This window comes from Paroedura picta, chromosome 5 (genome assembly GCF_049243985.1).
Source record: "Paroedura picta isolate Pp20150507F chromosome 5, Ppicta_v3.0, whole genome shotgun sequence".
NCBI classification, from domain to species: domain Eukaryota; kingdom Metazoa; phylum Chordata; class Lepidosauria; order Squamata; family Gekkonidae; genus Paroedura; species Paroedura picta.
In genome coordinates, this window is record NC_135373.1 from 89,317,442 (window position 1) to 89,340,979 (window position 23,538).

Genomic DNA, 23,538 nt, shown 5'->3' on the forward strand with positions numbered 1-23,538 from the left:
CGTTTCCAATTAGCAACCATTGTGCTATTTTGAAGCCGTGCGAAATGGCCCTTAGATATTCCTACTGTTATGATGGTCAGTTCATAGTCTGAGGAAGAGTGCTTGCACTTGAAAGCTCACACCTTGAATAAATCTTTGTTGGTCTTAAAGGTGCTACTGGACTCTGATTTGATTATATTACCTAAAGGGTAAGTGAAAAATTGGTCTCATTGACCCACAGAAGCAATTGGTTATTTAAGATTGGAAGTGTTTTTTCTTAATTGATGAGAATCAAGATTTTCCCTGATTCTCATCCTCTCTGTAACTCTTTTGATAGATGCAACCATAAAATTCCAGTGAATACAGAGAAAACATCTTTCCACTCTCTTTAATTAGATTAAATGTAATGCCATACATTTTGTAATTATCACTGACGGGGGCGGGGAAAGATTTCCTCTGCGTAAAACAAAAGCAAAACAGAAACGTTTATAAAGCCATCTTGCTTCACAGTATGAAGCTATTACATACAGTATTACTATACATATGTACATTACAAGTATATTATATATAAATATAATATATGTAATCATGTAACCACAATAAATATTAGGAAGGGGGTTCTTGTTTTATTTTTATTTTTTAGGCACACAGCTTAGAAAAATGCAGAATCTGCACAACCTTTAAGAGTCTTGGATTGACTCACATACTTTTCACACTGAAACCCAAATATATAGTATATAAAATACAGCCACATCATATGCAGTTCCCCAGTGTCTGAGGAATTTTTCTGTTTCCAGTATAACCATACTTGGTTTTCTACTATTGCTCTATACAGCTATTACATGTAAGAAAATAATCTGCAGAGTTTTCATTTTGTTTGTGTTTTACCCAGCTAGTAGCCTAAGGGACTATGAGTGCTTAAAAAAAGTACAGGATATCTACAAACGTATGTACAAATAAGTGCAGTCAATACAGGCTTGGCAACTCTTTGGAGTTAATTCATCCAATACTGGGGTGGGGGATGGGGAGTTGCAAGGGGAAAAAGAAGGAGCTTTCAGTTACAGCAGTAGAGAAATATGAATTCACTTAAAAAATTGCTACAAACTGAGGTAACACCTGTACTTTAAAGATAGAAAATAATTCTTTAAAAATCGGCAAACCTGACAAAGCTAGGCCATCACTGATTGGTATTTATGTGCATTCCCTTTAGTACAAATGGAAACCAGACAATCGAGCCAAAGGGAATTTTTCAAGCTATTTGTACCACATGTTATGATGTTTTGATGTACATAGTCATGGGGCACCTGAGATTGCACTCTAATAAGTGAAGCTGTCCGCTTCTCTTCAGAGAACAAATGTTCAGTGGTTCAGTATGAGAAACATCAGCTTTGATTTGCAGCTACAAATCAGACTCTGGCATGTCTGACATGTTTGTCATTAGGTAGCCAATCCCATAGCGACCGTTAGGAGCAGTATCCACGGTTGGAGAACCAGTCTGTTTTCGGTATATGTTTTTACCAAAACTTGGAGATGGCACCTCACTTGGACTCTTGCCATGGATCAGACTGGTATCATCTCCCTCGAGATTCACAGGTTCCTTTATGATACGCCCTCTCTTGTAGGAAACAGCAGCTAAGCTACCAGAGCTATCATCAATAAGGTTGAAGCGGCGAATCAGGAAGACTATTGGTACAGGGAGTATAGCGAAAACAATCAGGGATATACACACAATCAGCCCCCATTTCGGATAGTTCTGGAATTCCTCAGTAGCCTGTGTAGAGAAATATCAGAGTAAATATTACTAGTTCATTTTCTTTATCTAAGCCAATGCAAAACACAACTTTCCTTTACTAAGAAATCAATTATGCAGTTACAAATAGTACAGAACAGTTACACATACTTCTTAACAATGTATTATGATACACCTCCCAAAGTCTGTTTTCCTTTGAATTGATGTGGCAATTTATATTATAAATAATCCAACCTTGGGCATTAACTGCCAGGTTCTTTTATAAGGAGGTATGAGCAATGTTTGGTACAAGAAAACACACCATCAAGAGGACTGATACTTAGTAGCAGAAAGTCACAATAGTATGAGCAGGATATAACATCCATTGACCAAACATGTTTCAGAAGGTAGCCATGTTGGTCTGCAGAAGAACACTTAGATGTGAGTGCAGAAGCACCTTAGAGACCAAGAAGGGATTCAGAGAATTGGCTTTTAAGAGTCAAAGCTCTGTTCATCAGTCACGAGTCTGATGAAGTAATCATCATGTCCTGATTTTAAATCAGGAAATTTTGACTCCAGAAAGCTTACACCCTGAAGCTCTTCTTTGTCTCTAAGGTTTTACTGAACTTGAATCGAACTGCTGACCAAACAGGATCACTAAGGGGACATGGAAAGGCTAAGCAGGGCTCCTAAGAATCTTACTCAAGTCTACTCAATGGGACTTACTCCTAGGAAAGTCTTCTCAAGAAACATTTTCCTAAAAAGAGAATAAGATTTTTTAGTGTGCATTGGCTATACTTCTTTTCCAAAGAAAGCTCTGAATCTCTCCTCAGGAAAATATGTTTCTCAGATAAAAGTGTTGGCTTTTATAAACTAAAACATGCAATTTTATATATATGAAAGCTGTGAATTAACTTATCTATAGTTTTGATTATGATGAGTGCTGGTGCAGGTTGTCTTTTAATCTAATCACTCACCTTATGCTGAATCCATGCATTGTAACCAGGGGGGCTTAATAGCATTTGGACAATGCTAGCTACCAACAGAGATAGCAAAACAATAGGGGAAATATATTTCCACATGTAATAATAGTATGGATTTGGAGAAAAACCAAGCATATCTTTCAGGTCTTCCATAAACCTGGCAAAGAAAGAAAATTTATTAACTCAGGCATTGTTGTGTTAATGCATTTTTCAAAATAATTTAATATACTGATAAAATCTAAAGAAATATCTATTCTCAGGTACATTATATAACTTCATAAAATACATGTAATAAAGAATGCTTAAAGTAGTTATATAGAGTCTTCCTTTATAATTGAATCTATTGTGCTAATAGCACTGTAACAGGTATGATTGTCAACAGTGTTGAATATTTTAATATCTTAGGGCGTGTGCACACTTACTTGTCAATCCCATAAATATAAGACATGGCAATATTCTCCAAAAGGACGACTATTAGCAGTGGCAATGTAGCTGAGTAGTCATCAAACATAGTTACAAAGTAGTTACCAGACCGCTGCACAAATAGTAGGCCAATGCAAAATGCTAGAAGACAGCACACAACTGCAATAAAGCACATAAATAGGGGGGGGGTCATCATGTGTCAATATTCTTAATATAAATTATTTGGCTTTTTATTAATCGTCACTACATTGCTTTCTTGCAGGAAGGTGCTTTTCATATATTATCAGTATGTTCTGGTATGGTCTTCAGGTTCACAAAATCACCGAATCATAGAGTTGGAAGGGGCCATACAGGCCATACAGGCTACACAAGAAAAGTGTGTATCCAACCTTTGCTTGAAGACTGCCAGTGAGGGGGAGCTCCCCACCTCCTTAGGCAGCCTATTCCACTGCTGAACTACTCTGAGTGTGATTTTTTTCCTGATATTTAGCCTATATCGTTGTACTTGTAGTTTAAGCCCATTACTGTGCGTTCTTTCCTCTGCAGCCAACAGAAACAGCATCCTGCCCTCCTCCAAGTGATACTTAAAGAGGGCTATCATGTCCCCTCTCAACCTCCTTTTCTCCAGGCTGAACATTCCCAAGTCCCTCAACCTATCTTCATAGGGCTTGGTCTCTTGGCCCCAGATCATCCTCGTCGCTCTCCTCTGTACCCTTTCAATTTTATCTACGTCCTTCTTGAAGTGAGGCCTCCAGAACTGCACACAGTACTCCAGGTGTGGTCTGACCAGTGCCATATACAATGGGACTATGTCATCTTGTGATTTTGCTACCTTCTGACTGTTCTCCCTACTTCGTATGGCCCACCATGCATCGATCTGGTCCCAGGCCTCTTCTTCTGAGGGGGACTACAGAGTAGCTTGCTCCTTTTCTCTCTCTGAGTAAATTGAGAATACAACCAACAGGAGAAAAATAATGTAAAACAACAATAACAGCTGTTGGCAATGGTGTGATATCACTTCCAGGAAAAACCTATAAGATGCATCAGTTTACCCTAGAAATCACTGGAAATTCTATGGTTTTATCATGAAGTTTCCAATGATTCCTAGAAAGCCATGACTACCCCCACCTTATGTCCCCACCCCCTGGCTTCCCACCAGTTGCTCGGCCATGCCTGGCAGTCCTAGAACAGACCTTGAACAAATCACTGCCAGGTGCATTAGTTTGAGATATATAATTCACATTCCTATTTTAAATATATAGCCTGTTTTCTTAACTAATTTAATTTAAATTCTGCCAGGAAGCAGACAAATGAGATGGAGACAAACTTGAGAAAGCAAATTTATCCCATTAGATCAGTCAGAAATTATCCTTGCTTATTCAAGTTGATCAAATGAAAGCTTCTTAGCTATATCACACTCTTCATGTCCTTTTTGTTGCCTATTTCAAATCTAAAGCAAATCATTTTAGGATTACAGGTTTTATCAGAAGAACCTTGAGGTAAGGTCATCACAGAAATTTTAGCTCTGCACTCCTGAACAAAAGTTATATCTTTTTGTATTGTTAATATCTATCCTTTATTTTTTTTTACTCCTATAATAATCCTAAAGAAAAGATGTTGGATCCAAAGGTGGTGACTAGCTAGTATCATGCCACTTCACTAGCAGAGCTACATTTTTGTTAGCCAGTTCCATGGCCATTGAAGGCCACCACTTTTGTGAGGGTCCCCTCATTCAGGAACAGAATTTGGACCAGGGCTCAAAGGGTTATAGATAGGGTCAAGGAAGGAAGAAAGCCATTTAGCCTCACTCTATTTGCAATTTGGATCCAAACCAAACATTTTAGGGAGTTATGATTTTTCATAAGCAAGATTCTTTTAGAACCTAGAAATACCAACTGTAGGAAAATCAATAGAGGAGTACACAAGTACAGGACCACCAAGCTGTATTCCAATTGATTTTTAGTATTCAATTTCAGCACAAAATATACTATTCTTTGTACCAACTTACCAGTCAAAATTTCTTTTCTCACTTTGAAAGTATCTACTATAGGTGTAGTGATCCCTTCAATGGTTCCAAACATACTGCCAAGCCCCAAATTGACCAGCATGAGAAAGAACATCACTGACCAGAATGGAGAAGCAGGAAAGTGTGTCATAGCTTCTGTAAAGGCAATGAAAGCTAATCCAGTTCCTTGAATAGCCTATGACATAGAAATTCAAATAATCAAGTAGAGGATAAGGTGAAATAAAGCCAACTAGAATATTATAAACATTGTTTCTCATTGAAGAACCATAGGCTCAAACTATTGCCTTTGTCACTGTAGAATGGGGATACTCATTCAGTAGCTTGTGGCTCTTTGACATGCCAGGTATGGCTCTTCTGAGTTCAGTTCCCCAGTTCTAGGAAAGTGGGTAAGGCCAGCAGAGCTTGTGGTTGGCAACAGGTTCTCACCTTGAAAAAGCTGATGCCAGAGAAACAGGTAAACTGGAGGTTTCTGTGCAGGATGAAAGTAAATGTGGCTCTTTTGGTTGATAGCAATTGTTAATGCAGCTCTCTGCAAAGGAGCACTGTCACTCCACATTCAACAAGCTAGGTGACCTTGGGCTCACCACAGCACTGATAAAGCTGTTCTGACCGAGTAGTAATATCAGGGCTCTCTCAACCTTACCTACCTCACAGAGTGTCTGTTGTGGGGAGAGGAAAAGGAAGGCGATTGTAAGCCACTTTGAGTTTCCTACTTGTAGAGAAAAGCTACATGTAAGAACCAACTTTTCTTCTTCATATATATGTGTCAATATGGCCCATTATGCACGGCCGCCGAAACGGCGATTTCGGGTCACATGGAAAACGCGGAGGGGGAAGACGCGACGCATACTGGTTATGCACGGGGCGGGGTGCGACAGCGGCAAAACCCAGAGTAACCGATTATGCACGCGGCGATCTGGGCACCACTTCTGGTTGCGCCCCGGTCACCCGGAAGCTTCGCTTTCTTCCGCGTTTCACTGACGCAGCTTTTTCAGCGGCATGCACCGAAGCTGAGGCCAGTTGCAGCCGGCTCCATGCGTTATCGATGATTTTAGTCGCCGCCATTCCACCCCGAATGTGCGCTAAAACTCCCATGCATAATGGGTCTATGGGATACAAAGTAACACACTAAGAGAATAAAAGAAGTTTTAAGAGTTGCAAGCCTATGTTGGAATCCATCTTTAGTGAGTTGAAGATTACATGCATATCAAACAATTTATTATTACAGCAGAAAGTGTATATGGAGGCTATAGTATATAGGCTATAGCTAAAAGCAAGTAGTGAAGTCAAAATCTTTCCTCACAGAAATCTGCCTCAATGGTAGCCAAGTAACAGTAGAAACTCCACTAAAGTTGAGAAAAGAAAAAGAGCTGCAAAGGTGAATCTGCAAAGATCATTAATGCCCAGCAAGCAATACAGTCGTACAACAGAAGATGCAGCCTCAAAACTGTATGCAGAGAGAGTACGAATGTTTGTCAGCTAATATCTGGTTTCTATAGTTGCATGGGGGGAGGGAGAAGAGTTCTCTGATATCAGGTGGTCTCAGTATTCAAGACGGGACTTTTGTCTGGCTGCTAATATGTACCATGAGGCCCTTACATACTGGGAGTTAGCAGGGTGTTTTTTGCTCTGTATGACAACTATGGCTTGTTGCAGTACTTATGTTTCTAATTTTAACATGAGTGGTGCAGAGGCACATCAGGTTTCCACAGGAGTTAGAGGGATGAGGAAAAGACTAACCAAATGTACTCTTTCAACTTGTAAACAAAGAAAAAAGATGCCATTCTTCCAATTTGAAAATGCAGTCCAATTCTAGAAGCAGAGCAGACTGGACTGAAGTTTAAAAAAAGTTTGTGGTACTCTAACAGTCTCTATTTAATAGAGCAAAATATAAAGGGTTCATCAGGATGTTCAAAGATGTCTATTTGATTGACTTTGGACTCAGTTACTGAGGACCAGGTAGATCTATAAGGATCACTTATTAGTTGGGATAGTAAACTACCTGGCTCAGATCTAAAGTATATTTTTAACCAGTATTTAAACAATTGACCCTATTCAGCACAAATGGAAAAATGATAAATACATTTAGGAACTCCCAGAATTTGGTGAAAGAAAGAAGCTTGGATGCCCTCAATATTATTATTGCAGGTCTTGATACAAACAAAGATAGCAAACAAAATCTGAGATAAAATTTTGGCCTTAAAGATTTTAATAGCCACAGGATTACACTGATTACCTCTGAGAAAGAATAACTGTCTAATTTGGGCAGCTAAATTAGCTCCATTTTAGAACACTCTAGGTATCTGGATAGGTATTTGAGGGGAGAGAACAATTCTGCAGGGCATATAAGTAAAAGGAGGAAGACTATGGAGGAAAAATGACTGTGCTTAAACCATGAATTGTTGAGGACAGCTAGGTTTCATTGATCACCTGCAGGCTCATTCTTTGTGTCCTAAACTAAGCACAATTAAAACAAGCATGGTTTCTGATTGCCTCTGAACTGTTATTTGTTTGTACTTTCTTCAAAAGCTGAAGAATCACTCTAACCTTGTCAAGCTCCTCTTCAATTAGGCAGGGTTTCAGACCGAGAGCAGAAAATTCTCCTTCTTTAACTTTCTTGATCATATCATAAGCCAAATTATAATCTTCCGCTGTGATGTTCACAAAATTAATATGAGGAGGTATCACAGCCCGGCTAACATTGCCTACCTCCAGAAGTTTCACAATCTTTTCAGAATTCCTGGAAAACACAAAGAAATACAGATATGCACAATCAATCCAAAGGTTCACTGTGTACATTCCTAACATGAAAGACTATAAAAGACTATAAAATAGATAAAGAAATGAATATTCATACTGGATAATGCATTTCTCATTTATGATATTTGCTTTGAAGCCCAGAACAGCAAACACCACCAAAGTTGCCAGCACAGAAGTGAAAAAATTGATGAAGGACACCAGAACAGCATCGAAATGGCAGTTGTTGTCTCTCTTGTTATAGCTTGAAAAGGCAATGACTCCACCAAATCCAAGCCCTAAGGCAAAGAACACCTGAGCAGCAGCTTCTCTCCAGACCTTTGGCTCCAGCATTATTTCAAGCTGTTTGAAATGAGACACAACAGATGTCAGCTAGAATGCAGCATTTCCTCCCATACAGAGAGGTAACAAATAATCCAGACCCATATCATCCTCAATCCTAAAACCAAGTGTCAAACCAGAATGCAGTCCAAAATTGAATATAACGCATATGCCACTGGATGACCTACGAAGCATTACCTGAATTATGGGTTGGTCAAAACATAACAAATAGAGGAGGGCAGAGGAGGAGGGAAGGGTAAGGTTCCTGTTGACAGCAGAGGACAGAGCCCACAGTAATGGTTTTAAACTACATGGAGAACAATATCGGCTAGATATCAGGGGGAAAAATGTGGAGCAATTCATCAGTGGAATTAACTGCCTAAGGAGGCGGTGAACTCCCCCTCACTGACAGTCTTCAAGCAGCGGCTGGACAGATACTTATCATGGATGCTTTAGGCTGATCCTGCATTGATCGGAGGGTTGGACTAGATGGACTCTGTGGCCCCTTTCAGCTTTATGATTTTATTATTCTAAATTATTTTTGCTCATTAATTATTGATTTTGGCCAATCAATAATACCAATATTTTTGTTTGCGAGGCTTTCATTTATTAAGTGGCAATATTTATTAAGTGGCAATAATTATTTAGTAGAGTAGCAAATAATAAATGTGATTAAGCAGGATGGAAAGCAATACCCAAATCAATTGGTATACATTTTATATCTCCTGTGCAATCCAAATGAAGTCCCACCATTCTAAACTCATGGACTATAATGGATTATGAAGCATTTAAATCTGCTTGTACTGTGGTCCAGGAGTGAAAACACCCAATAAGAAACAGGAGGACCCTTTCAAATCAGAATCACGGTACAATCCCTTTGAGAAAAATATGTTTAGCTGTTTGGAGCATTTCTTCCTCTAAACAAGAAAAAATGAAAGTTGGTATAAACATATTTGTTGCTTATAAAATACCAAATTGTTCTTTGATATCTTTCATTCTCTAGTTATGTGGAAGAAACTGAGACAACTCATTTTGAAACTATGTGGAATGTTAGCATAAATTGATCCAACTAATATATATTGTACTAGGTATAAAAATATTCAGATGAAATATAAAGACTCTGCCCACAGTGCTCCAAATACAAATCCTCACATATGCAGTCATACCAGTATATTCTCACTAGATGGCAATGTGTCCACTCTTAATTCTTTCTGAATTTCTACGTGTTATTGAACTGAATATACCCACTGCTCTGAAGCAATTTCTCATGTCCAAGTAAAGTTCTCCCATATTCTCCGGTCCTAAACACACATCAATAATTACCACGGATTTTAATTGAACCTATTTCTCTGTGTATGCTTTGGATCAAGCTTCAAATCCCATCTGTAAAGTAAAATCCTATCATACTTGATAATACTAAATATATTCACTATTTCTAGTTAAATATACATGGGATCAGCTGTGGGCTAAAAAATGGACAGGTGACAGGTGCTCATAGACAATGCAGTACTCTTTGTATACAACTTTGTATACAACTGCTACAGTATATGAATTTGACCTCTAGACTTTGGACCCTAGTCTAGTCTAGTCATGCTCATCCAAGCCTCACTATTTACCACAGAAGAAGAGAGTTGAACAAAATACAAAATACAATGCTCTCGCCCCTTCATTCTATCAGCTGCGCTACTTTTAGATTTGAATACAAATTATGAAAGTTTCATGATAAAAACACCACCCCAAAATCATTTACACTGCATTCGGAGTTTATATTCATTTTAGGGCTTGGCCTAATATATAGAATTATCTCTGGGTCCCAAAATTAATGACACACAGAAGTAAATAGTCTTTAAATATTACTCTGAGATAACTTGAAGATAAATGAAATCACCAGTTGTTCTCTAATGGGCTTTTGGGAATAATATAAAGCAAGGAGGAACAGACCACAACCAGAAGCCATAAACAGTAGCAGAGAAAGACCTAGTCTCAGGAATAGCTCTCTAAGTATTGTTAGTACCTCTAGGATTCTGAAATAAATGCATGATGGATATAGAGAACAGGCGTGTGGAGACATGGCTGATGAATTTAGGCCAAAATACATGTTTTTGTGGTGGAACCATTTTATCCAAGGGATTTAGATATCAGCTTTTTCTAATGCATTATACTTTGTCAACACTGGCACACAAAATGCTTCCATAAGATCTACTAAGGCAAAGCGAGTGTCAAAGAATCCTGAAAATATTCTGAAAGATGACCATGATTTCCCACATACCAAGGGATTAGGATTAACTCAGTCCAGTTCAGCTGCTGCATTTGACTTCCCGTGTGACTTTTCCTAAATCTCTTAATCATCTGCCTGGCTTAGTTTTTCATCATTAAAAATGAGTAATATTTTCATTCTTCTATTACATACTTGGCTTCAGGGATGGGAGTGTCTTTTAAAAGGGATTTAAAACTACCTTGTACATGTGATCTTGAGTAAGGACTGCTGATTTATCCACAATTAAAATTAGGACATAGTGACTAAAGACAGCCCATTGGAATATGTGAGCAGCTTTCTTAATAGTACAGGGTCAGATTGCATTACTTCTATCTTGCTATCTCTTTCATATGGACTTTTATTCTACTCAATGTATTTGCACAAACTCATTTTCCTTGTTATAGAAGGATGACATTGCACTTGCATGTGTGTGTGCACAGAACTGAAGCTATGTGGATGGACAACTTGTGTTTGCACATCATTTGCATATCTTGAGTTGTTGAATGAAAATTATTTAAAAGTAAAATATCAAGAAGACATAGAAGAAGAAGAAGAAGAAGAGTTGGTTCTTGTATGCCGCTTTTCCCTACCCAAAGGAGGCTCAAAGCGGCTTACAGTCGCCTTCCCATTCCTCTCCCCACAACAGACACCCTGTGAGGTGGTTGAGGCTGAGAGAGCCCTGATATCACTGCCCGGTCAGAACAGTTTTATCAGTGCCATGGCGAGCCCAAGGTCACCCAGCTGGTTGCATGTGGGGGAGCGCAGAATCGAACCTGGCATGCCAGATTAGAAGTCCGCACTCCTAACCACTACACCAAACTGGCTCTCAGAATATAGGACAATAGGCAAAACAAACAGATAGACAGACAGACAGATAGATATAATCAAAATAAACTATCCTTTGATGCAGAACTATAATTTAAAAATGATATAGAATGACATCCTTGTCCAACCTTCTTTCAAAAGATCTACTGATGAGGAGAAGGTCTTAGGGGGCATCCAACCAAACTGAAATAAAGGGATAGCAGTAGCTAGGGCAGCATGAAGTTGTTTTGGCAAATGAAACTGCTTTGGTTACGGGATGGCTGCCAAGAAAGGTAAAAAGCAGTGGAAGGGAATAATGGAAGAGAGCAGAGCACTGAGAAACTTTGTTTCTCATTGTCTGACAATTCATAAAACGTTTATGTTTTGTGGTTGCATTATTGTCACTTTTGCTATGTACCATCTAGGAAACATGATCAACTCTACTGCAGAGAGAAGTATCATTAAAATAAATTATTTTATGTTGCATGTGCAGCTGTCTATCCTATAGCTCTTGTGGAGATCTTGGCAAACACTTATGGATGAAATGTGGATTCTTGTCTATAGCAGGCTCCTGAATGCATGCACATTACACATAGGAATTGCTCCCCCTTGGTGAGGTCCCATGTCAGCGGGCAGTACCCATGGTATGGGAAAATCCTAATCCCTGTGGTGGAAGGTTTGGTTGTAATGGTATAAATAGGATGAAACTTCATTTGAGCTGAAACTCTTTCTCACAGCAGGTATACTCTGAGGCCATTTTCCCCATCAGAGGCTTTGCACTGGGCTGCAGGTTGGAGTTTGAGCCGGGGCTGGTTGCCCCACCCTTTCCTGCTCCTGCACGGGGGAGCATTTGGCCTGGTGCACCTCGTCTGCCCCAGATTTGTGCTTCTGCATGGGAGCCGGGGCAGTGAAGTTCCCAGTGTGGAAACGGTCTCAGTCAATAAACTGATCTCAACTAGTTAAATATAATCTGGTCTTGAAGTGATACAAGAAACCATTCAAACATAAAATAATGTCTAATACAGGCAAATCTTTGGCAGAAACCATGTACATACCTTGGGGGTAAACATGTGACGAATGCCATCCACTGAACCATTTAAGAGCAGCCCTCTGATTAGAAAGCATATAAGTACCACATAAGGGAAAAGGGAGCTAAAATACATGATCTGAAAAACATGAAAAGGATTTTACATTGATTCTCATCATATCTCATACTTATAAAACCCAGATAACCAAATCAACAAATTGTGCAGTCTTAAATAATGACAGCTACAGCATTATGAATAGTGGATTCATTTCTCCTATTTTGCAAGGAATTTATTTATTTATTTATTATTTATTTATTTATTTATTTACCCCCCAATAAAACATACTGTATTATCCCATTAATGATGATGATGCTATCCATTCAGTCGTGTCCGACCCTCTGCGATTCTATAGGAAAGTCTTCACCATGCACCCCTGTCTCTGGCTGCTTCTTTTTAAACCACCCATTAAAACCCTATAGCAACAATATTTCCAATCCCATAGCACTAGCTATCGTCCAGTCTCAGGGGGACCCCGAGCGGCAACCCATCATCCACAGTGATGGTTTGCTGGTGGTAACTACCAAAATTCTAGGTCTTTCATTCACCTCTGCCAGGGGGGTTTCAGATCTTCCTAGGCTGTCCTCAACCATAGACCCAGCGGAAGTGCTTTGTCTTACAGGCCCTGCAGAATGCCAAAAACTCCCACAGGGCCCTCAGCTTGTCGGAGAGCTTATTCCATGCATCTGGCACAGTGTAATAATATCACAAAGGCTTATGCCATCCTTAAGATGGCATGACACTTTTGTTACTTTGAGATGGGTAGGAAATCTTGGTGTTTTACTGTGATTTGTATCAATGTACAAAGAAATATAATTATAGCCAAATCAAGGTAGAGGGAGAGACAGAATATATTGTTCTAGAGAAGAAAGCAAAACAAAACATATTCCCAGCATATTCACTGGAATCTCTTCATCTAAGCACTGAGTCAGTCTTCCAAACCTGGCTATATTTAAATTAGTTCTAGCTTTGTTCAATCATTTCCAATCTGAAAACAGAAGTAAGAAATGACCTCTTGCACAACTTAAACACCTGGGAAGATGAAAGCTAGAAACAAGTTTGTTTGAAGCCACTGACAAGTCCATAGAAAGTTTCAGAGAGTTAATCACTGAAATGAAGTTTGCAAAAGAGAAGCAACTAGTACATTACACTTAGCTGGAGCAGGATAGGGAAAAAACACCCTCTTTTATTTATCATAGGTTTAATTTTACCACATACCAGTACGAATCAGTCCTCTTGCCCAAAAGCAGGAGGTCATGGTAGAAGATCCCATGTGAATAGTTAATTTAAGAGAATAATTCTGAGAATACATCATCACTATTTGATTGACAAGTCAGGACCATTTGTAAAAGAACAAGAAACATATAAAATTTCCCCTGCAATTTTCTAATTTGTAGCATGGGACATGTTACTGCAATGGTTGGTCAAATAGAAATAAATCTTGTGCATGTCTCTTAAAGAATTGTCTTTTCCAATGTCAGTGGAAACCAAGACTTTAGGCATACTGTCACATGGTTCAGATCAGTCATGGATGAATTCAACATGTTATATTTGCATTATCAGCTGGGAAGTGAGCAAAAGAAAGGTGGAAGTTAAGAAAAGAGAACTGGAAGCTCGCCTGAAATTCTTTTTCTCCCATTATTTACTAGAATTGTCCATTTGGATACTAACTAATCAAACCCAATTGATAGTTTATATCTAATCTTCCCAAAAATATCAAATATATATATAATATTTAGACACATTTGGAACTGTTAATTTGTCTGACATGTCTTCTCATACAGCATTGGCCAGATCACACATGGTGTACTATACGCAGTTCTGGCAGCCTCATTTCAAAAAGGATGTGGACAAAATTGAGGGTGCAGAGGAGAGCAACTAGGATGACCTGTGGCCAGGGGACCAAGCCCTATGAGGAAAGGGTGAGGGAATGTTAAGTCTGAAGAAGAAGAGGTTGAGAAGGGACATGATTGCTTTCTTTAAGTATTTCAAAGGTTGCACCTAGAGGAGGACAGGGAGCGGTTCTTGTTGGCAGAAAAGGATAGGACCCGCAGTTATGGGTTTAAAGTATGTGTAGAACAATCAACCTGATCTGGGGACTGGGAATAATTTCCCACACATGCTTAAAGGGCAGTTAAGTGATGGTTGATTGTTTGTTAACAAGATCTCACTTTTTCTCTTTAAAAAAGTAATGATTCAGTTTCATTCAACACATGATTGCTTTAGTTAGACACTTTAGAAGGACATTGCAAAGCTGGAAAAAGTACAGAAGAAAGCATTCAAGATGACTGAGGTGTTCAAGCATGTTTCCTTTGAGGGAAGGCTAAAGAGTCTGGGACATTTTGGTTTAGAAAAGAAACCTAATAGGAATCATAACAGAAGCTTATAAAATTATGCATGAGATCAAAAGTGTAGACAGATAACTTCTTCCTCTCTGGTCTGATCTAGCACAGTTACTCTTAAATTCTCCTATTCTTATGTTTCTAGTTGTAGATGTAATTGTTGATAGTAGATGTGATTGGGAGAAACCAAAAAAATACCTCTCACCACAACCCTCTTCTATGACAAGATCTTTGTAACTCAGATCGTAGAATCATAGAGCTGGAAGGAGCCATACAGACCATCTAGTCCAACCCCCTGCTCAACGCAGGATCAGCCTAAAGCATCCAGGATAAGTATCCATTCAGACACTACTTAAAAACTCCCAGTGAAGGGAGTTTCCCACCTCCTTAGGCAGCTGATTTCACTGCTGAACTACTCTGAAATTTCCCCCCTAATATGTAGCTCTTACTGTTCTTTGCTTGATAACACTGCCACATTAAACAAGTCTACTCAGAATCTTACTGAAGCCTGCTCCATGTGGCTGACTCCTGGAAAAAGCTCTCAGAATTGCAGTGTAGATGTCTGAAAGTAGTCAGTTAATCTTCCATTAGCCCATATATATGCGTGTGGCATTTCTTCTATTGGTTTTCTTGTGTTGTGTCCTGTTCTAAGCCCCTGTTCTCTTTGCAAACTATGATACCTGTTGCTTCTGTCTTCTTCAGGTATAGCCCTGCCACCTGCCCTATCATTTGTATATCACAGAGCTCCTTGGTTGATATCTTTGCACCACTACTTGCCTGATTATTCTGGTCTGATCCCTTTTTGTGCGTATATTTCAGCTGCATATCTCCTTATGGATTACAATGTGGAAAGTTGGCTCCTCATTTCTGTTGTGCATCTCCTGTGGCACAAAGATACTGAATACCCATCTCAGACACTTGCCCTGTCTATTTGATTGTTTTGTGGGTCTGATTCCAATCCAGACAAGAAAAATAATTTGAAGAAAGCCACCTGGCAATTCTGTTATTCTGGTCTTTTTTTTTTTCCAATCACATGAATGCATAAGCATACATGAGATAAAATGAGATATAGTTATCAGCAGAATCAACAGCAAAAGAAAACAAAAATGGGTTCTCATACCGCAGCACTCCCTCACTCTTTTTATCCAAGGACAACTTCTAGATTTAATAGACTACAATGTTAATATTTATGTACTAGCATTTCCCCACTTGGGATTACAAAAAAGCACAATGAGTCATGGCTTTCAGCCTGCCCGGACAAACTTTATGAGAAGCTAGGTAAAGGGGTGTGGTGAGTAAAAATTCAAATGGGAAATGTGAATCAGGACTACACAGACTCACCTTGCCAGAAGACTGGATTCCTTTGATCATTGCTAGGCACACCATCACCCAGGCAGCCAATAAACAGATAGTCATTTTCCAGTTCAGACCTCCACTTTCTGAGATAGAGTTGGAAATATTGAGCGCTTCTCGGTACCAGTAATAGGTGGTAGCTGAACTTTTTTCACACTCCAGCTCCACAACTGACAACACAGAAACAAAGCCACAAATGGTTAATTCTAGACAGAAAGCAACACATAAGATATTATTTAAGGCATTCAGAAGAAAACTCAAAATAATATCCACATGATATTCTTGTTGATAAGTTGGTAAAACATGGTATGGATCCTATTACTGGTGAGTGGATCGATAACTGTTTGACAGATTGCACCTGAAGGGTGCTTGTTAATCATCCTCTTGGGGAGGAGTGACAAGTGGAATGTTCTGGGCCCAGTGTTGTTCAACATATTTATAAATGATTTGGATGAAGTATTAGAGGGGGTGCTTATTAAATTTGCCAATGACAGCAAACTGGGAGGGGTAGCAAACACAGCAGAAGACAGAATCAGGATGTAGGATGATCTTGACAGACTGGAAGACAGTTCTGCATTTATGTAGGGAAAAAAATGCATCATTTTAGGATTGGGGAGACCTAGCTTGGCAGTAGTATGTGTGAAAAGGGCCTAGGGGTCTTAGTAGACCATACACTGAACATGAGTCAGCAGTGTGAGTCAGTGGCTAATGGGATTTGGGGCTATATCAAAAGCAGTACAGTATCCAGATCACACGAGGTGATGGTACTGCTTTACTCTGCTCTGGTGAGACATCACAGAGTACTGTGTTCAGTTTTGGGCACTACAATTGAAGAAAGATGTAAACAAACTGGAGAGTGTCCAGAGGAGGGCAAAAGAAATAGTGAGGGGTTTGGAGACCAAGATGTATGAGGAAAGGCTGAGGGATCTTGGTCTGTCTAGCCTGAAGAGAAGACAACTAAGAGGTGATATGATAGCCATCTTCAAACACTTGAAGGGCTGTCACACAGAGGATGGAGCAGAGTTGTTTTCTGTTGTCCCAGAGGGTCAGACCAGAACGAATGGGATGAAATTAATTCAAAATAATTTTTGGCTAAACATTCGGAAGAAGTTCCTGCTAGTTAGAGCAGTTCCACAATGGAACAGGCTTCTTTGCGAGGTGGTGGGTTCTCCTTTGGAAGTTTTTAAGCAGAGGCTCAATAGCCATCTGACAGAAATTCAGATTCTGCGAATTTAGGTAGATTGTGAGTGGGTGAACAGAAGGGTTTGGTCAGTGCTTGGCTCCTGTGGCCCTTTCTTGTATGCCTAGGGAAATGCCAATCACCATTAATGCCCTGAATGTAAGGGCTTTCCCACATTCTCATTTTCTTTACTTGTAAATTCCTGGTTCTTCTAGATTTGTTTTCTGTTCCACTTGTGTTTTGCTCCCCCTGGTGGTTGATTCAATATCAAACAGGTTTATATCCAGTATATTGCTGGACCCAAATTAATGTGATAATGAATTGCCCACTAGTGGGAGGAAAACACAGGAAGAACAGGGGGGAAACCCTGAATAAACAGGAATTTACAAGCAAGGAAAATGATAATAACGAAGAGCTTTTCCTGCTCCTTCCCATCCACAAGGCATGCATATACCCTCTGACTGCAATATTTCCCGAAAGACCATCTCAAACCAGGTATGTGAAAATTCAGAACAAATCAGGGGGAACCACAGACAATGGAAGTTGAGGGGATGACATTGTAGGGTTCCTCAAGAGAACCCCACACCTAAGTGGATGTCAATCTGCAGCAAAACCTCCCACCTAAAGCAACCCTTCTTTTCTAAGAGCTTTATAAGCTGTCAGTCTATGTAAGTGACGAGCATGGAACCTGAGATAATACAGAAGTACAGAAATGTTTGAATAAATTTATATGTTTATTTAGAGACTAGCTGTAAAGATTCAACAGGCGCTAGAAGGCCCCCCTCCCAGGCCTGGCGCCACCCACATTGCCCCACCTGTTCCTCTCCGTCGCAAGCTGGGGTCCCTTTCTCTTGGGGGAACAAGGACTCGGTAGGGCTCTCTACCTCTCTGCTGCCCTCCCTGGCAGCAAGCCCTACTGTAGGCAGCAGGCTGACCCCACACATCACCCCATGTGCACCGCCACTGCAGGGCCACTGCCTCCAGCGCCGGCAGCTCAGCAGTGCAGTGTACCATGTGGGTGAGGCACAGAGGAAGCAGGAACCTAGTCCCGACTGTAGCCTCTGTCACCAGCAGCGGTGCCACTGTCATAGGGCTGCCTCCTTCAGCGCCGCCACCTTAGCACCACAGCTACTGCGCAGAGGGCCACGCACACCCTCTGTGGCCAGCGTGTGTGTGGCCACGAGGGCGGGCAAGCCACGTGCAGCTGTCTGGTGGGAGTTAGCCCAATCTGGGGTCACCCAGCTTTGCTGGGCGCCCGGATTGGCCTGCATTCGAGACAGGCTCCACCCTGGAGGTTGTTTCTCTTTTATTTATATAGCCAATTGTTAAAGATGTTAATCTTCAATCCTGTTGTGATGGAAAACTACAATTCATCAGAAATGTGATAGTGTAAATGGGGAGATTGAAGGGAAAGAATGTGAATCTCACTGTGAGTGTGAGCTTTGCCACTGATTTCAAAAGATGGCAGAGTACAGCCAAAATTCAAAAACGTATTCCAATCTTATGAGTGTATTTCAATAAGGACTGAAAAGCAATAACAAAACTAGCAAGTACCTCACATGGATAGTTTGTGCAACACTTCAATGTTATCTATTTAGAGAGCAAGGCATGTGGTGACCATGCGATAATTAATGTTCAGAGATAGACTGCATGTAATTGCATTTCATGATATGCCAAATTAGGTTTCTTTCACAATGGCCATGAATGATTGCCTAAATCTTGTTAATTTATGAAACAAACATAATACAGTCTTATTCTTCACAGGTATTGCACTGCTCCTCTTGGGTTTTTTTATTGCTTAACATATTCAGGAAAATTGAATGATTGTAACAAGGAAAACATTAATGGGAACTTAAATGGTAATACTATTTACAGACAACTGTGTTGACAAAGTATAACAAACTCAAGATTCCATAGCTTGGCCCTTACTATTTCAGGCAAAACAACATTTCTACTACAATGCTAAGTATATCTAGAATAAAACTCTTAATTTTACCTTAGGAAATAGTTTAAACAAAATATATTCACTAGCCTGTTTCTATTTGTGAGAATTTGGAGGTTATAAATGTTTTGATCTCAGCACTGAGAATCCTGCTATGGTCTTGCAGTGGATCTAGAAGGTCAGTTCTTTTGTCAAATAAAGTAAATACTTTTTTCTCTGTTGCTATTATTGGGAAAACATGCCCAGACATGTCCACATGACATTGCCTGCATCCTGAGCCTGTCTAGGGGTTGGCTCAAGTTTTCCCCAAATTTGCTTTGGGATGAGGTAAATCACAAAAAAGTGCATTTGCCACTTTTTATCTCGCATCCCATCAGTAAGCAACCAGTGAGCAATCAGAGGCAAACCCATATGGAGGGGGGAAGGCATAATAGTCTCTGCAGCATTGTCCCACCCTCGCACCAACCCTCCCCTCTTCATTTCCTTCCATTATCAAAGTGTCCATGGTCTCTTTGGGATCATGTGTGTGTGTGGGGGGGGGGTGATCAAGCAGTCTTCTCCCGATCATACAGAGGTCTGAGTGCTTTATTTTTAAGCCAGCCATTTACAAAAAAGTGACTTTTTGGGCTTCAGTTACCATGTCAGGCAGGCAAAAACAGTCCTGTTTGTGTTTTCTGGAAATGGTACATGAGCTGGATAAGGGAGGGCAGGTGATTGAGAAGCTTTCTCTTGATCATACAAGGGTCTAAGTGCTCTGTTTTTCAGCAAACCGTTTACAAAAAAAATGACTTTTTGGGGCTCCAGTTACCATGTTCAGCATCTCAAAAATCCACCCAGGCATAAATAAAGTCTAAAGAAACACGAATTCCAAAAAAGGGGGAGAATTCTGTATCACTCTGGGGTTTCTCCATAGCAACATGGAAGTGTTGATTTTTATTAAAAATGCATCTGTGTTGCGATATTACTGCATAGCAATGCAGAAGTGCCTTAAAAAAAATTCAGGCTCAGGAGGAAAGAAAGTTTCTGTCCATGAGAGACCTGCTGTACTGTGATTGCTGGCTTGCTGTGATGTACAAGCCAAAGAGCAGGGGGGGGGGGTTCAGATTGTTTTCCCTTGCAGTCTCATCAGGAGACAAAAAGCCATGATGGGTCAGAAGGATAATGCGGGAGGGGTCTCCCATGAGCAGGGCTGCAAACACAAGGTTTACCATCTTGCATTTGCAAGCAGGAGGCCACATTCATTTTACCCCTCAGTGTGGAAATGGTCTACTGTTTAAAACAATCCAAAACTGATAAAACAGAAATTGTGTGATTTTTCCCCTACACTGTTCAGTTAGATGAGGGTTTCCCATTGAATATTAATATTGAAAAGGAAAGTATTATTCTAAAAGTAATGTTTTGAGGGAGGGAAACAGAAACATGTTTTAACAATACTTGTGGGATAACTAAAAACTACTACTACTCAAATCTTAACCAAAATCCTAGGAACAAAGCAGAAATTGAATGATTTTGGATAAATATTAAGACTTACAGGGATGAGAAGAATTTTTCACCAAAGGACATTGGTCCCAAGGTAAGGGGTGCTGAAAGGACTGAGAAAAGTAAAACAGACTCCAACCAATGATGACATTGTAGTAAAGAGCTACAAAATAACACACCTATGGAAAATGAAAAAAAAAATTAATTGGCATTATGTTAGTACCTATATAGAAATTCAAAATAACTTGTAAAAACAATCAGTGTATATTCTACATATTAAGAAAATATTAGCTTAAGATATAGTATATTGCTTATTCTGGTATGAGAATTCATGGTTCACAAAACCATGATGTTATATGTTCCAAACTGACACATAAGTATAAATACTGATGGCTGGGATGCCAGTCCTGTATATGCAACATCTTACAACCCAGACACTGTAATTTGCAGGTTCTCACCCAGGAGGTCCAGGATCAATGCATGAATTGGCACTGGAGCCAAAAGCTGCAATAACAGACATCATTAGTGTAGTTATCCTACATGATCTCATTTAGAAAACAGAAGGCTAACTCAATGAATAACACGGCAAGAGAAGCAGGTAGAGATGAAACCAATAAATTATATAATAAGCATACTTCTTTATATGGATGTTTCTTCATTAAATACTTCTTATTTAATGTTATATATAGAAGATGTTACTGGATTTGCCCTGCCTCTTTGAGTACAATGGCACAGCATGTTTTAAATCCATATAATAGCCACATAATTTTTCAATGCAAATTAAAAGAATAGGAAGTATTAACTTTTTCTTTCTTCCTTTTTCCCTTTTTTGCCTTGAATCCTTATGCTGTTTAGAGTTTTATTCTCTTTTGCAGCCTTTCTCAACTTTTTCACTGTTGAGCAATCCCTGAAACATTATTCTGGCTTCAATAAAACTCAGAAGTGGCATGATCATGCAAAATATGGCTGGGAAGCATATTTTTGTACATGCCCCCCCCCTTGAACCCCTCCCCTTCATCCCCCTCAAGGCCCATCATTGACCATTTTGGGAGGGGGCAGGTCAACAAGACCATATATGGTCATATCACTCAATAAATGTTTAACAAATTTAAAATATATATTAAAATGAATTAACTTCCACCCATTCCAGAAACCCTTCAAGGGTCATCAATAAACCCCAAGGTTTCACAAAACCCTGGTCAAGAAAGCCTGCTCTAATGCTTTACTCTCTAGTCTAAACAGCAGAGATGTGTGTGCGATGTTCAGTAATCAATTTCATGTTTTATATTAGTTTCAGGATGCTGGGATCTAGAAGGCTACCAGTCCAGGTTTTATTCTTGTCTGGAGATAAGCAGTCATAGGAACTGCTATGAAGGTCTGTGGTAGGCCTTGTTTCTTCATTATCCTAAATAAATTTACTATATATTTACTGAAGTATATTTTCCTGGATGACCGCAGCACCTTACAGTTTGTTAATTAGTTTCACTGTTACATGAGTATTTGCGTATATTCTTTTCATGTGTTAGACCATAAATTCTCAATACTCTGCAAAACAGAAAAAATAACTAATAGCAACTTGAAAAGCAAACTGTAAGTTTCTATAATATATTAAGGTAACATATCATTACTTACTATACAGCTTGCAAATCCAATTCCACCAAGTTTGGGGCTGATATAATTCCATACTCCTATGCTTCCACGACGGATTCTCTGGCCCACTGAAAGCTCCAGGAAAAAGAGTGGTATCCCTATGACCAGCAGCAAAATTAGATATGGCACAAGATAGGCACCTGTGAAGACACGATGTTGAGTAACCATTAAGGCACATAATAAATCTACAGACTTCCTTGCTACAGTGGCATCCAGTCAACCACCACTGTAACTGGAATCCCACTCTACCCAAACCAGTGTGCACACATAGCAAGCTTTCTGAATTGCAAGGCATGGAGATCAGGGATCACTTTGAGATCTACAGCACAGTTCAGCAGCAGGTTGAAGACAAAATCATAGAGATGTGGATAGAGGACATGAAACAACAGAGAAGATAATAACAGATTGAAGAGTACAACCTGGTCCTTGAAAATAACTTGCAAAAATACAATTTGAGTAATGTAGTTCCATCTGTGTTCTTCAGAATCAAGTCTCCCTTTTGGGATTAGGAGCATGTTGTAAGTGGCAAAAGTATTATCCAGTACACAAAGAATAAGAAGTTCATTGATGGGGTTTCGTCCCAACAGAAAAAGCAATGCTCTATTTCTGTGGAACTAAAATTGCCAGGTCCCCCTGGCCACTGGTGTGGGAATGTGGGGGGGTAGGAATGCCAGGTCCAGACTGAGAAACTTCTGGAGGTTTGGGGGTGGACCTGTGTAGCACAAGGATCTCAGTGGTGTACAATGCCATCAATTCCACCCTCAAAGTATTCATTTTCTCCAGTGAAACTGATCTTGGAATGAGCTGTAATTCCAGTGGATCTCCCGTTCCCATGGAAAGTCTGGCATCCCCATGACCCATTATGCACGGGGGTTTTAGCGCACATTCGGGGTGGAATGGCGGCGACTAAAATCACGGATAACGCACGGAGCCGGCTGAAACCGGCTGCAGCTTCGGTGCATGCCGCCGAAAAAGCCGCGTCAGTGAAACGCGGAAGAAAGCGCAGCTTCCGGGTGAGCGGGGCGCAACCAGAAGCGGCGCCCGGATCGGCGCGTGCATAATCGGTTACTCTGGGTTTTGCCGCCGTCGCGCCCCGCCCCGTGCATAACCGGTATGCGTCGCGTCTTCCCCCTCCGCGTTTTCCACGTGACCCGAAATCGCCGTTTCGGCGGCCATGCATAATGGGCCCATGTGAAACTCAAAAATGAAATCTGAACCAAAAATGAAA

At 40.0% G+C, this 23,538-nt stretch overlaps 1 protein-coding gene across 2 annotated transcripts in view; it reads right to left on the reverse strand.

Moving 5' to 3' along the window:
- Positions 1-341: 341 nt before the first annotated feature.
- The window catches only part of SLC6A15 (solute carrier family 6 member 15), a 37,093-nt gene continuing 13,896 nt past the window's right edge, over positions 342-23,538 (reverse strand). For both annotated transcript variants that reach the window (XM_077338951.1, XM_077338953.1), the window contains exons 3-12: positions 22,293-22,450; positions 20,713-20,839; positions 16,048-16,229; positions 12,335-12,445; positions 7,998-8,239; positions 7,688-7,880; positions 5,123-5,315; positions 3,114-3,273; positions 2,686-2,848; positions 342-1,750 (exon numbers count right to left, since the gene is read on the reverse strand). In XM_077338951.1, the coding sequence (XP_077195066.1) occupies positions 1,379-1,750; positions 2,686-2,848; positions 3,114-3,273; positions 5,123-5,315; positions 7,688-7,880; positions 7,998-8,239; positions 12,335-12,445; positions 16,048-16,229; positions 20,713-20,839; positions 22,293-22,450 (1,901 nt within the window). In that variant the 3' untranslated portion in view covers positions 342-1,378. The remainder of the gene's footprint in view (positions 1,751-2,685; positions 2,849-3,113; positions 3,274-5,122; positions 5,316-7,687; positions 7,881-7,997; positions 8,240-12,334; positions 12,446-16,047; positions 16,230-20,712; positions 20,840-22,292; positions 22,451-23,538) is intronic.